This window comes from Plectropomus leopardus, chromosome 8, assembly GCF_026936395.1.
Source record: "Plectropomus leopardus strain MGB_pleo_1.0 chromosome 8, ASM2693639v1, whole genome shotgun sequence".
Lineage (NCBI taxonomy): Eukaryota > Metazoa > Chordata > Actinopteri > Perciformes > Serranidae > Plectropomus > Plectropomus leopardus.
In genome coordinates, this window is record NC_142183.1 from 207,022 (window position 1) to 221,000 (window position 13,979).

General features: G+C 39.2%; 1 protein-coding gene across 1 annotated transcript in view; it reads left to right on the plus strand.

Moving 5' to 3' along the window:
- The first annotated feature begins 5,953 nt into the window (after positions 1-5,953).
- The window catches only part of b4galt1l (DP-Gal:betaGlcNAc beta 1,4- galactosyltransferase, polypeptide 1, like), a 31,096-nt gene continuing 23,070 nt past the window's right edge, over positions 5,954-13,979 (plus strand). The window contains exon 1 of the mRNA XM_042493431.2: positions 5,954-6,933. Within this exon, the coding sequence (XP_042349365.2) occupies positions 6,582-6,933 (352 nt within the window). The 5' untranslated portion in view covers positions 5,954-6,581. The remainder of the gene's footprint in view (positions 6,934-13,979) is intronic.

Genomic DNA, 13,979 nt, shown 5'->3' on the forward strand with positions numbered 1-13,979 from the left:
GTCGACTGCGGCGATCTTTTACATTAGTGGATTATAAATACTGATGCATTAATGTCCTCAGTAACCTACTTTAAGTGCTGACGGTGATAAAGGTGGAGCTCTTTTGAATTATTTCGCGTACTGCTGGGTAGTTTGTGAGTGTCTTTCTGGAGATCACTGATCAACCCAGTTGATCAGTGATCTCCAGAAAGACCAGATCAGTGATAACCCAGTTTTATATTTATCAGTAATATTATGTCATAATTTATTTGTTGATTATATTTTGTTTAAATAACAAACAATATTTTACACAACATAAAATGGATACATTCATGTATAAATACCTAAAATTGTACCAAAGTACAGTGAGTGAGTGTAAAAAAACCTCTTGATATAACAGTTTTCTGTGGAAACCCAAAGTCATTTTGAAGCAGCCCCACAGCTCAGTCGACAGCGCCATACGAGACAAAAACACACCAAATTTAACAAACTGCACTGAAGAGTCGAGAGCGATTTACAAGATACAAAAGGAGAACATGATTTTAACTGGGAACACCGAAAGTGACAAAAACCTCACCTGAGCACACTGACAAATATCTGACGAACTCTGAAATATAGCTAAAGTTAAAGGAAGGTTTGGCATTTGGGACTAATAAAAGTGCAGTCGTAGACAGCTTCTAAAGATTACTTTACTTTGTCTCAGAGCAGGAGTTCAAACTGTGTGGTCATTTAAGTATTAAATCAAATAAAGCCTAAAAATGTAAAGTGTGATAATCAAAACGCGGTTTGTGATGATTAAAACTCACTCAGGAACATTTTACTGCTAAACTCTGATTTATTCTAACAGATCTGCAAAAAAGTGTTCAGATACTTTCAAAGAAACACATAAATGTTGATAAAGTCGCGGCTGCGGTTTGCAGACGGTGTCTCTGGTTTTGGGAGGGTGACGGACGAGCGCGTCCTCCTCCTCTGGAGTCTGTCGGCCATTTTGAAACAGCACCACGGCTCAGTCGACAGCGACAAACGGCACGAAACACGTTCAGAAGTCCATCTGGAAAACGCCACATTTAACCGACTGCCACGAAGAGACGGCCAGCGAGTTCACTAAGTTTTCAAGTGAAAACCAAGAGCCCCGGCGACAGTTACTAAACGTTAGCAGATATAAAACACGGGCGGAATTATTACCGGGAACACAGAAAGTGACAAAATCCTCCCGCGAGCCGGACACCGACGGCCCCCCCGCACAGACCCGACCAAAGCCTCAATGTGGGACAAGTCCCGCAGAAGTTTGGCACGCGGGAAGATAGAAGTAAACGAACACACCGAACAGTACATTTGTTTTAGGGAAAAAAGTCTAAGTTATCTTTAAGCATACGTGAAAACTTTGTGGCTATTTAAATCCCAAAGCAGATAAAGATTAAAAAGTGAAAGTGTAGTAATCAGCACGTGGTTTCTGAGGATTAAAACATCATTCGGGGACTTTTACCCGCTAAACTCTGGTTTGTAAGTGACACATCTGCTGAAACGAGTGTTTAAATGGACACATGGATGCGCCTGTGCTTGAAAAAGTCGCGGTTGAGATTCCCAGCGACCATTTCGGGCTCAGAAAAGTTCGTTTGCGGAAGCGCAGAAGTCGGTTTACTAAACGCGATGTTTGGACGCAGAAGTCTGAAGCGGTTCAAAAGGTTTGCGGGGTTTTTCGGGGCTGAGGGTGTCTGTGGGAGCCGGCGGGATGTGTTTGCGGTGTCCCTGCGGTGTGCGAGTGTTAGCCATGGTCCTGATCAGCCCCGGACAGCGCCTTCTTCTCCGACCCACCGCCTCCATTTTCCTACAAACTGCAGCAACTTTCCGCCGCTCCGCCGCCCCGGACCGCCGCCCCGCAGCCTCTCCCTCTGCCCGCCTCTCTGCCCCGAACGGCGGCCGCACTCACCGGCTCCTCGGGTCCAGACTTTGCTCAACTTTCCGTCACTTCGGTCCAGTTTTATGTTTGTTTTCTTTCTTCGACGAACAGCGCAGAGAGAAAAGTGTTCAACAAGTTTCCGCACATTCCTCCACACTGACGCACGGCTGCTGACGTCAGCACGTCGCTCCGGCCGCGAGCTGGAGGTTCAGGATTAAATAACGTCATCTGTTGTTGGGGTTATTACACCTATAATTAATATTATTACACTGTTTATTACATGTGTTAATTATATTTCGTTTATGTCATCTGTCGTTGGGGTTATTACACCTATAATTAATATTATTACACTGTTTATTACATGTGTTAATTATATTTCGTTTATGTCATCTGTTGTTGGGGTTATTACACCTATAACTAATATTATTACACTGTTTACTACATGTGTTAATTATATTTCGTTTATGTCATCTGTTTTTGGGGTTATTACACCTATAATTAATATTATTACACTGTTTATTACATGTGTTAATTATATTTCATCTATGTCATCTGTTGTTGGGGTTATTACACCTATAATTAATATTATTACACTGTTTATTACATGTGTTAATTATATTTCGTTTATGTCATCTGTTGTTGGGGTTATTACACCTATAACTAATATTATTACACTGTTTATTACATGTGTTAATTATATTTCGTTTATGTCATCTGTTTTTGGGGTTATTACACCTATAATTAATATTATTACACTGTTTATTACATGTGTTAATTATATTTCATCTATGTCATCTGTTGTTGGGGTTATTACACCTATAATTAATATTATTACACTGTTTATTACATGTGTTAATTATATTTCATCTATGTCATCTGTTGTTGGGGTTATTACACCTATAATTAATATTATTACACTGTTTATTACATGTGTTAATTATATTTCATCTATGTCATCTGTTGTTGGGGCTATTACACCTATAACTAATATTATTACACTGTTTATTACATGTGTTAATTATATTTCGTTTATGTCATCTGTTTTTGGGGTTATTACACCTATAATTAATATTATTACACTGTTTATTACATGTGTTAATTATATTTCATCTATGTCATCTGTTGTTGGGGTTATTACACCTATAATTAATATTATTACACTGTTTATTACATGTGTTAATTATATTTCATCTATGTCATCTGTTGTTGGGGTTATTACACCTATAATTAATATTATTACACTGTTTATTACATGTGTTAATTATATTTCATCTATGTCATCTGTTGTTGGGGCTATTACACCTATAATTAATATTATTACACTGTTTATTACATGTGTTAATTATAATTCATTTATGTCATCTGTTGTTGGGGTTATTACACCTGTAATTAATATTATTACATTATTTATTAAACCTATTAATTATTTTTAAATTACATCATCTGTTGTTGATTATTGAATATATAATTAATATGAATACATTATTTATCAAAGTTATTACATTTAAATGATGTCATCTGTTGTTAGGATTATCACACCTGTAATAAATGTTAATGCATTATTTAGTAAATGTATTAATTATGTTTCAAACATGTCATCTGTTGTTATGATTTGATACCTGTAATTAATAATAATAATGCATTATTTATTTATGTTATTAAATATTTTTAATTACATTATCTGTTACTAAAATTATCACACCTGTAATTAATATTGATGTATTGTATATTAAAGTTAAGAAAGAGACACAAACAACTAAGAAGAGATGCAAAACAGCTACAGACACAAAACAGCCACATGGAGATGCACAATAATTACAAAGCGAGACAAAATGACCAAAAAACTCTACAACAAATGATAACAAAAGGACACACAAAGTTTGACTTTTGAAAAAATAAATTACCACATGAGGGCGTCTCTGCTTCACTTTCAGCATCACAGTGTGTGTGTGTGTGTGTGTGTGTGTGTGTGTGTGTGTGTGTGTGTGTGTGTGTGTGTGTGTGTGTGTGTTTCTGACTGACTGAAGTTTTTTTTTGTTTATTTGCATTGTTGCTCACTTCGAATAAATAAGTAAGTAAAATTAAAATTACACAACCACACATCCATCCCAAACAAAATCAATCATTCACACAGACAGAAATATTCAGACAGGAAGAATGATAACATGACTTTTATTGATCCATGTTTAAAGATCAGAATATGACTCTGCCTGCTGTTATTGTTGTCATATGTTTGGTGTATATACTGTTACTGTGCCATCATTTTTGTCATTCTGTTTTCTGCGTAAAAGTTTTTGTTTTTTTATTTTTGTAAAATTTGAAACTTTATTTGTTAGGTGGATACTTCAAATAAGCCCACCCTGCTTTTTATGTATTTTTGAGCAATTGAGCAAAAATAAAAACATTAAAACATCTGAATGAGACTGATCACACATGCATTTATTAATTTTATTTGTTTTTTATTACTTTTGATGGGGTCCTTTTTCTGGAAATGGTCTGTTAAAACAACAAAAATGAAACCAAAAGTTACAAAAATAGACAGATTAAACACTGTTAAATGATTAATCCATGATTCATGACCTCGCGGTGTTTGTCCTCACAGACTGACACGGCAGGCGGTCACGCCTCGTCCTCGTGCCACCAAAACCCGCTTCAGTCTCGCGTTCATCCACGAAACCAGCCGGAAAACCCCGGAGAGCGGCGCCCGCTGCCAAAATAAAAGCCCGACAGCTGCAGGGCGGGCCTGCGAGAGGAACAGGAAGTATTAGTCTTAGATAAAGAGCCGCAGAGAAGCAAAACGTATTCAGACCAGTTTTGTCCCTGCGTGTCAGCGTCTGGATTAAATCAACAATAACCAATATCAAACCTCAAAAGGTCCTCTGACAGTTTGTGTCCATGTCTGAAGACAGGGACGCTCAGGGGGCTCGCCCACCAGAGGGTCCATTTCAACGCTGAATGTCAGAGATTCAGTTTCCCTTTTCTGTGTAGTCATTTTATTACTTTTTTAAAGGTTTCCAGTCGGATCTTAAAACATTTTCCAAGAGTTGTTTAACAGAAATTCTAAAATTTCTTTTTAAAGAGTTTTTATTCATTTATTTCTTCACACCATTAAAAACAGTCACAAAAAAAAGATAAAAGAGAATACAAAAAAAGGTGTTGAAGAGGTAAGAAATCTAAATGAGCTGATAGAAATACCTCACTGAAGGTAGTACAATAAATTACAAGTAATACAGTAATTTACAGTACTTTGATACGAGCAATATACAGTGCTGCGGTCATACCTGATGAGGGTCATATATCAGCAGTAAGCGGGACAGTGTGCAGGACTTTCTCTCCCTGTTTTTAAGTGTCATGTCTTTCCACTTCTGTAGATGCATGTACATTTACAAAAACAACATGAAAACATAAATGACTGCCTTTAATTTCTGTTTTTATGTTGTCTGGCCCTCACAGCGGTCAGGTTTCTCTGACAGCTCACATCCACGTCTGTGAAAACATGAAGAACATCTACAGTCAGCTCACTTTACAGAATAACGTCCCGATTCAGCATCTGGTCCTCAGATATGATGCTGAATAATGGACAGAAAACAGAGTGAAGCTGACCTTTGACCCTTTGAATATATATCATATATATATCATGTCAGCACTTCATCATTTGATCCACAGCAGCCGCAGGTTCGATCCCTGCCTTGGCTCTTTGCTGGATGTCATCACCTCTGTCTCCTGTTCGAGCTAATGTATCTGTAATATAAATAAATGGAAAATCCCCCTAAAATAATTTTAAATAATGATCACAATAGTTAGTGTAAAAATTCTTGAGTTATGGCCAAAATAATAATTAATTTTTATTTTTAATGTAAATATCTGTTTTGTCCATAATAATTGAAAACACTTGCAGCATGTCTCCCCTCTCTTCTGTCAATGTCGTCAGCAGCACTATCAATAAAGTGATATACAAAAGAAAACACCTTAAAAAACTAAAAATAAATTTATAAATAAATAAATAACGGAGAGGAAGTGAAAATAGCGGAACCAAGCGATTATACTTTTATTTTGAACTGAGCGGAAGTGTAAGGGGACATGTCGTCAGCTCGGCAGTCCGTGTCCTCCGCGTCTTTCTGCGTTTCTTCGCGTCGCTGTCAGAAAACAGCGCCGCTTACTCGATAACTTGTTGAAACTTTGTTTTTAAGTTGTTTTTTATTATCTGAGGGACTCCGCGTGTCCTCGGCCGTGTTTTAGGAGCCGGAGACACGGAGACACAGAGACACGGAGACACGGAGCCGCTAACTCCGTCCACACTCCCCGTCACTGTGAAAGTGAACGCACGGAGAGCTAACCGAAGCTAACAGCTCTCAGACCGGGACCGAGATCACAGACTCACCGCAGAAACGGTCTGCTCACTTTTGTCAGTGTCTCCCGGACCGGAGCTCGGTGTCCTCGAGGCGCAAAGTTTCCGGTGAAGTTGAGGAAAATGGAGCCCGAGAGCTAACAGTCAGTCAGCGGGGAACCAGGTAGATCCGGGACCCGGAGGACGAGCCAGGACCCGGAGGACGAGCCAGGACCCGGAGGACGAACCAGGACCCGGAGGGCGAACCAGGACCCGGAGGACGAGCCAGGACCCGGGGGGCGAACCATCAGTGTCTCTGTCCCGCGTCCTCCCTCGCAGGCTACAGGCGGATCGGCGGTCTCCCGGTGAGGCAGGATGGCCGGGGAGTCCTCCGTTAACTTCTCCCTGCTCCACCGGACCTGTAAGCTGGTGGTCCTCCTCTGCTTCCTCCACATCTCCGTCACCGTCGTCTTCTACGTCCGCTCCCTGGACCTCCGGTTCGCCTTCGTCCAGAACCAGCAGTCCCGGAACACCGCCAACACACAGACGGGCCGGGTCAGACCCGCAGAGCTCAGCCGTGTCACACAACCGAGGGAGGCCCGGGAGGAGGCGACCGCGGAGCTGGTCCCGCAGCAGGAGCAGAGAGACGAGCCCAGACCCCCGGAGGAGGAGCAGAAGGAGCCGGAGAGGAGGCTGGAGAGATGCCCAGAAACATCGCCTCTGCTCGGTAAGACGCGCTCCGACCCCCCGCCTCTGGTTCAGGTCCACAGTCAGGGTCAGAGGGCTCAATAATGATAATAACAATAACAACAACAACAACAACAACAATAATAATAATAATAATAATAATAATAATAATAATAATAATAATAACAACAATAATAAAACGAAGCTCATCAACAACAACAATAATAATAATAATAATAATAATAATAATAATAATAATAACATTACTGTGATATACATATATAAATGTGTGTGTGTGTGTGTGTGTGTGTGTGATATCGATTATCAGGGCCGATATCAGCATTTTATTTTAATGATCACCAATAAATTGTATTAATTAAAAAGTGCAAGGAAAGTGTCAGCATGGGAGGAACTTTTACTTTGTGAAACCTCAGGGAGATATCTTTATTTATTCATTTTTAATTTATATTTTAACTAAACTTTAAAAATCTTGCCATTTATGATGTTGAAAGTTTTAGTTTTGACTAAACATTTGCCAAAGCATTTAAACAAAGTTTTGTGTTTGAGTTTGTGAATCGGTTCCAAATATCGGTTATCGGTCTAATTAGCTACTAATAATCAGTTTATTATCAACAAAGAAAAGCATCAAGTTCTCATACTGAAGAAGCGTGAAACCAGAAGATGTTTATTTTTGTGCTTAAAAAAGACTAAAATGGTAATTCAGTGACGAATGTAGTTCCCAGCGAACTTTCTGTTGACTAACTGGCTGATTAACTGACTCATCACTGCAGCTGTAGTTTCTATGGAGACGCTTCTCCACAGATACCTGAACAAACACCTGAGCTGCACAAAGACAGGTGAATGAGACAGACAGGTGAGAGGAGAGACGGCGAATGACGAACTCCGATCAATGCTATTTCAGAGCGATCGCGTCTCACCTGAGCACACCTGCTGTGCCTGCTGTGCCTGCTGCGGCGGCTGCGGTCGGTCTCAGCTGCAGGTAAACAGACGAGTGATTCAGTCGCCGTCAGACTGCAGAGGAACCAGCAGTGCTGTTGATTAGTTACGCTACTGATGATATCACAGTTTAAACAATGGAAACATTAACCCCTTGAAACCTGGATTGATATCGATGTGTTCAGATAATTTTCGCTAGCATTTAAGACCTTTGATGCCTGAGCTTCTTAGTTTGATTTATTTTCAAAAGATGGGAAAAAGGCAATGAGCAACGCTGCAAGAAATGTCCTGCAAATTGCATTTTAAAAATGGTGACAAGAAACATAACCTGAATAAGAGGAGAGAGAGTAAATCTCAAGAAAATCAAACAATTATTATTATTATTTTAGCTTTTTTCCAGGTTGTATTTTTGATTTAGTCTTTTTTTTAAAAAAAAAAAAGACTTTGTGTATGCAAATTTTCAGGAATTTTTCTTGCAACGTTTACTAATTTCATGCTAATTTTTTGGGGGTCATTTTCCATAAAGTTGCTTTATGCCTTTTTTTATGTTATTGAAAGAAATCAGGTGGATTTGCTCAGGTTTCAAAGGGTTAATCGTGATAGGTGTATTATTTATTTTTATTATTATTATCATCGACTGTCTGAAACAAACTGTTAGCTGATTGATCATCATAATATTTCTTATTTATCATTAAAACCATAATTTTAATTAACGGTCAGCAGTCTGAGGAGGCGGTGATGAGTTCTGCTGTCATGTCAGGTTTTTGTGCCGTTAATGAGACGTCAGCGTGCGGCCGGTGTGTCTGATTACTCCTCACTGTGTTCATGTTGTGCTGCACTGTGTGCGTCAACTGTCGCAAGATAGATCAGGGCGAACTCTGTAAGTACCTCTTCGTCTCGAGGGAAACGGCTGTGCAGCAGCTGCAATGCAAAGTTAGAGGAGTGCAGATACAAAGCGTGCAGTAAGGACCAACCTAACAGCAGAAAGCAAAGAACGTAAAAAATGCAAATATAAAATACAGTATATGGCAAATTTACCCAGATATGAACTAGCTCACAGTAATATTAAAAATAAAAAAACTAGCTCACAATAATATTACAAATATAAAAACTAGCTCACAGTAATATTAAAAATAAAAAAACTAGCTCACAATAATATTACAAATATAAAAACTAGCTCACAGTAATATTAAAAATAAAAAAACTAGCTCACAATAATATTACAAATATAAAAACTAGCTCACAGTAATATTAAAAATAAAAAAACTAGCTCACAATAATATTACAAATATAAAAACTAGCTCACAGTAATATTAAAAATAAAAAAACTAGCTCACAATAATATTACAAATATAAAAACTAGCTCACAGTAAAGTTAAAAAATAACACAGACATTAAATTTAAACAATGAATGATTTCCACCTTGTAAGTAACTTTATTCAGTTCATGTCAGTCTAACACACACTCCTCTGTTGAGCGTCCAGCAGTGATTGTAGCCTAAATATCGAGATTATAATTAACTGGAGACAAAAGTTTTTCCAACTTCATGTAGATCAGAAACTCTTTAATATAAAAACAACTTATGAGAATTTGCTGAGAAACATAAACAGCAGCTCCTCTGTTTATGTTTTCATATCTTTGCTCATCATCCAGTGATCAGAGTGTGAAGGGTTAATCAGTGCTGATGTTTCGGACTGCAGAGAGCAGCTGACGGCGTTACGAGTCTGCTGGGAGACACGTTGTAGAAAAGCAGATGTTCGTGTTGGCGGAGGTCACGTGACTTTAGTGAAGGATGGTAGATAACGTCTGACGCGTCCGTCTGTCATCTCCAAACCTGAGCAGTCAAACTGAGGAGCAGAACGCTGCAGCTGTCAGCACATGTTTGTATAGAGCGGCGTGTACGTAGTTAAACATATATAACACTGAATCATCGTTACCTTCCTGCCTTCATGCAAACACGTTATTTAAATAACAGAAACTTTCATTATCGATGACAGCAGTCAGTCCAAACTCACAGATCCACTTTATTATGACCGAAAAAAACCTAAAATAATACTTTTACGAGAGGATTGTGGAAATAGATTCTGATTAATTAATGAAGGAAATGTTGCAGCTCAGTGTACTTCCCCTAATTGTTTCCAACACAGACTCTATGGTATCAGGGTGTCTGCAGGCCCTTTAAAAGTCCTTAAAATGGCCTTTTAATTTTATGAATATTAGGCCTTAGAAGTCATTAAATATTCTTACCTTTGACTTTCTGAGGTATTTGTTAACACAAACATTTTATGTAACTTAATGTATTCATCTTTTAGTTTCATTTTTGTCAAAATGAGTCAAGCTCGTCTATGTAAAAGCTCACATTTATGATGTTAAGTCAAGTCAATTTTATTTATAGAGCCCATTTTCACAAAACACAGTTTGCCTCAGACGGCTTTACAGCGTACGACGTCCCTCTGCCCTCAGACCCTCACATTGTCTATGGAAAAACTCCCAAAACATGCAATAGATGTCGTAAATAACAGTTGAAATACACTCATGACAAAAAGGAAAGAGAAAGAGAGAGGGGGAGAGAGGGACAGCAGTAATGCAAACAGACGCATGTCATATCACAATAACCATAGGTGTGAAATGACTAAATGACTATGATGATGTTGTGGGTGTTGATCAGAGTCTCATACGTATACTGATAGTGGAGGCGTGGCTCATAATAAAGGCAGCAGGAGGTCGCATCAAGCAAGAACACAGGCGTAGCTTCAGACAGGACCACAGCAACGGCAAAATCAAGACCACGATCAGGGCGAGACGGGGTAACAGTATCGGTGCACGAGCACGGCCAAAGGCAGGATCACAGCACCAGCACGGCTGTCACCACGATCAGACGCAGCCAAGGCTGCAGCCGGGATCCGGGAAAACTAGGAAACAAGGGAGCAGGAACGCTCCGGAGAGGCAACGGAGTTAGCGTAATGCAGTAAACAGACATGAGCCTTTTCAGATGGAGGGAGCAAGAGAAGGAAAAAGGAGCTCAGCGTATCAGAGGAAGTCCCCCGGCAGGTCACACCTATGTCAGCCTAACTAGGGGCAGGTCCAGGCAGCCTGAGCCAGCTCTAATTATAAGATTTATCAAAGAGGAAGGTCTTAAGTCTACCCTTAAAAGTTGAAACGGTGTCTGCCTCCCTGACCGAAACTGGAAGATGGTTCCATAGGAGAGGAGCGTGGTAGCTGAAGGCTACAAATCATTTGTTACAAATCTGCAAACCTGCCACTTTATACCGTGGCAAGATTTAATTTCATTCTAATAATATAAAGCCTTTAAAATGTATATGTTACAAATCTGCAAACCTACCACTAATACTTTATACCGTGACAAAATCTAAATGAGGCTTACTCACTCTAATAACCATATTCCTACATGAAACGTCCTTATGCTAGACCACACGTACAGCTAACCTTAATACCGACCTGCAATGCTTGAATAAGAAGAACATGATTGTTTTTCTTCAAAAATTTGTTTTAAGTTTGTTTAGGAATTATCTTAAAAAAATGTCAAGTGTATGATACCAGACACCCTGGAGTGTGTTTACTCACCTGTCAGTATTCTCCCAGGTACGTTTGTATAAGCAATAATACCATCATTAACATATATGTATATATATCAAGTAGTATAGATATATATGTAGATATAGATATGTAGATGAACGTCCATGTGGATTCAAGGATGAACTGATAGATTTGTGGGTTTTTGACCGTAGCTCATGAGTGTAGACACTCATCATGTTGAACAGGACATGCAGGTGCAGGTAAACTGGTTCATCCTGTCCACCTGAATCGTTGCCATCATAGCAGCACATATCTGATACCACAGCTTCATTCACGGTGAGCGTCTGTTCAGAAACACTGTGGCAAACAGCAGGTGAAATCTAAACGGTCTCTAACTCTAATAACTTAACCCTTTAAGACCTGTGAAAACTGGCTTGAAGAAAAAAATGGAAGAAGGCAATGAGTAACTTAGGAAGAATTGATAACATTTTGTGGATATGTTCCTTTTTATTTGAAACAATAATTTTGTAATTCTAATTTCCTGCAATTTGTGGGACATTTCTTGCCAAGCTGCTGATTGCCCTTCTCCCCATGTTTTTTAAAGAAAATCAACCAATCATCTCAGAGTTCAGAGGGTGAAATACTTGTGAAAGGCGTCCGAATGTAGCAGAGAGAAGTGACGTTGATCCAGGTTTTAAAGGGTTAACAGCTGGCAGAGGCTTACGTCACTACATTCAAGATCAGAAAAAAGAGATGGAGGACGACGAAAGAGCGCAAAGAGAAGGAGTTGTGTCTGCTCTTCAGACTTTCTTCGGTTTTAAAAGAATCCAACTTGTGTCCGTCTGAAGGAAAACAAAACATTTCAGAGCTTCAGAGAAATCAGCCTGCAGCTGCACTTTTTTTACTAACGCTGTAATTACCGCCGGAGAAACCACAGCAGTAGAAAATCCTCCTGCTCGCCTGACAGCAGTGGTAACATGTTCTTTCACCTGTGAGTTATGTAAACTATGCTCACGAAAAACTTCAGTCTGCAGGCTACGCTAACAAGCCCAGCCGAATGTCGGCTTTAGCTGTGAAGCTTGTGAATTTGACTTTTGCCATCAAGTGTCTGTTAATATTGGGATTAACCAATTATTCAAGAATTTTAAACTTGACACCATGTGGCCAATATTTTGAGAAGAATTTGAAAACATAAACTGTCATAACACTCATGATCTGTTCACCTTTATGAATCAACACTCGCTACTCAAACAATACGATATCTGTCAGTACTTAAAAAAAAGTTTAAATCAAAAAAATGGATTGAATGAGGGCTGTATAATATGAGGACAGTATGCAATAACACGGTCAAATATCGCAATAACGATATTAAACACAGTAAATCAAATCAAATCATAGATTTGGAGAATTGTGACCCTCGTGGCGTGATGACGTTAAAATTGGTTCATGCTCTGTGACCTCCTGACTGTAGAATAACTATAAATATGTTTATAGGTGGAGGGGATACTGGGAAACACCCTGAAACAGCAAGAATCTTAGAAAATACCATGATACAAATGTTTGGTCACAGCGCCCTGCAGCTACATTATAAAAAAGACACTTTCATCTCAACAGGATTTACGCTCAAAGCTTAGAGCACGGCAAGCAGGCCGAATTCACCTGTGCCTCATTAACACAGGTGTCACGCCGCCACACTCGCTTAACGCCAACACAGCAGTGTTTCCCACAGCTTCACTGGTTTGGGGGGTCGAGCTGGGGCTGGATGACAATGGTTTCCCAGGACACCCGTCCCTGCGGCTCCAGTTACCATTAAAGAGAACTTCGATAATTCCCCATTCATTTCCTACGTACTGTATTTATCTATGTTTATTCATCCATTTATCCCCCTCTGATGTAATGATCGGGGAAACACGAGCTGTGTTCGAATTCTCAGCGGTTAATTTCATTCACCATATAGTGCACTAAAAAATACCCACAATGCTCAGCAAATTTGAGTGTACATATGATGTACCTTATATTTAACTGCCGTATACCACAATGCAATGCGGTCGTGTATTTGGAAAGAAAATTCCAGCGCCGTGTCCGACATCTTGTTCAGTTAATCCCTGTGTGGTAAGACAACAGTGAGTGAGAGAGTGAACGGTTTCGATCAGAGCTTCTGCGATGACATTTGATGTCTTCAAGGTCAAAGTTGGGCCTGGAGGTACGGCCTTGAAATGATATGATGATATTATTCGGCCATATCGCGATACTTGGTATATATCATGATATTTTAAATCTCATCCAAAGCTTCATAAATGCGGGACTGGGCAACAAAATCAAATGTCACGATATGAAGAAATGTGTAGACATCGATATTGCGACAGTATTTTCAGGATGACTATTTGTAGTTAAACAAAATATCAACATAATGAGATTTGTTAATGATCATCAGTCGTGTGGTTGATGGTAATGACTTGTGAATGATTAAATGACTTAAGTGGGTGAACACGAGTATTAGAACAAGAAGAAGAGTTCGATAAGTTTGGAAAATACATCACTTTCCTGCAGCCTTTAAACTCAGGAGAACACAACACTTGTTTCATATCATGA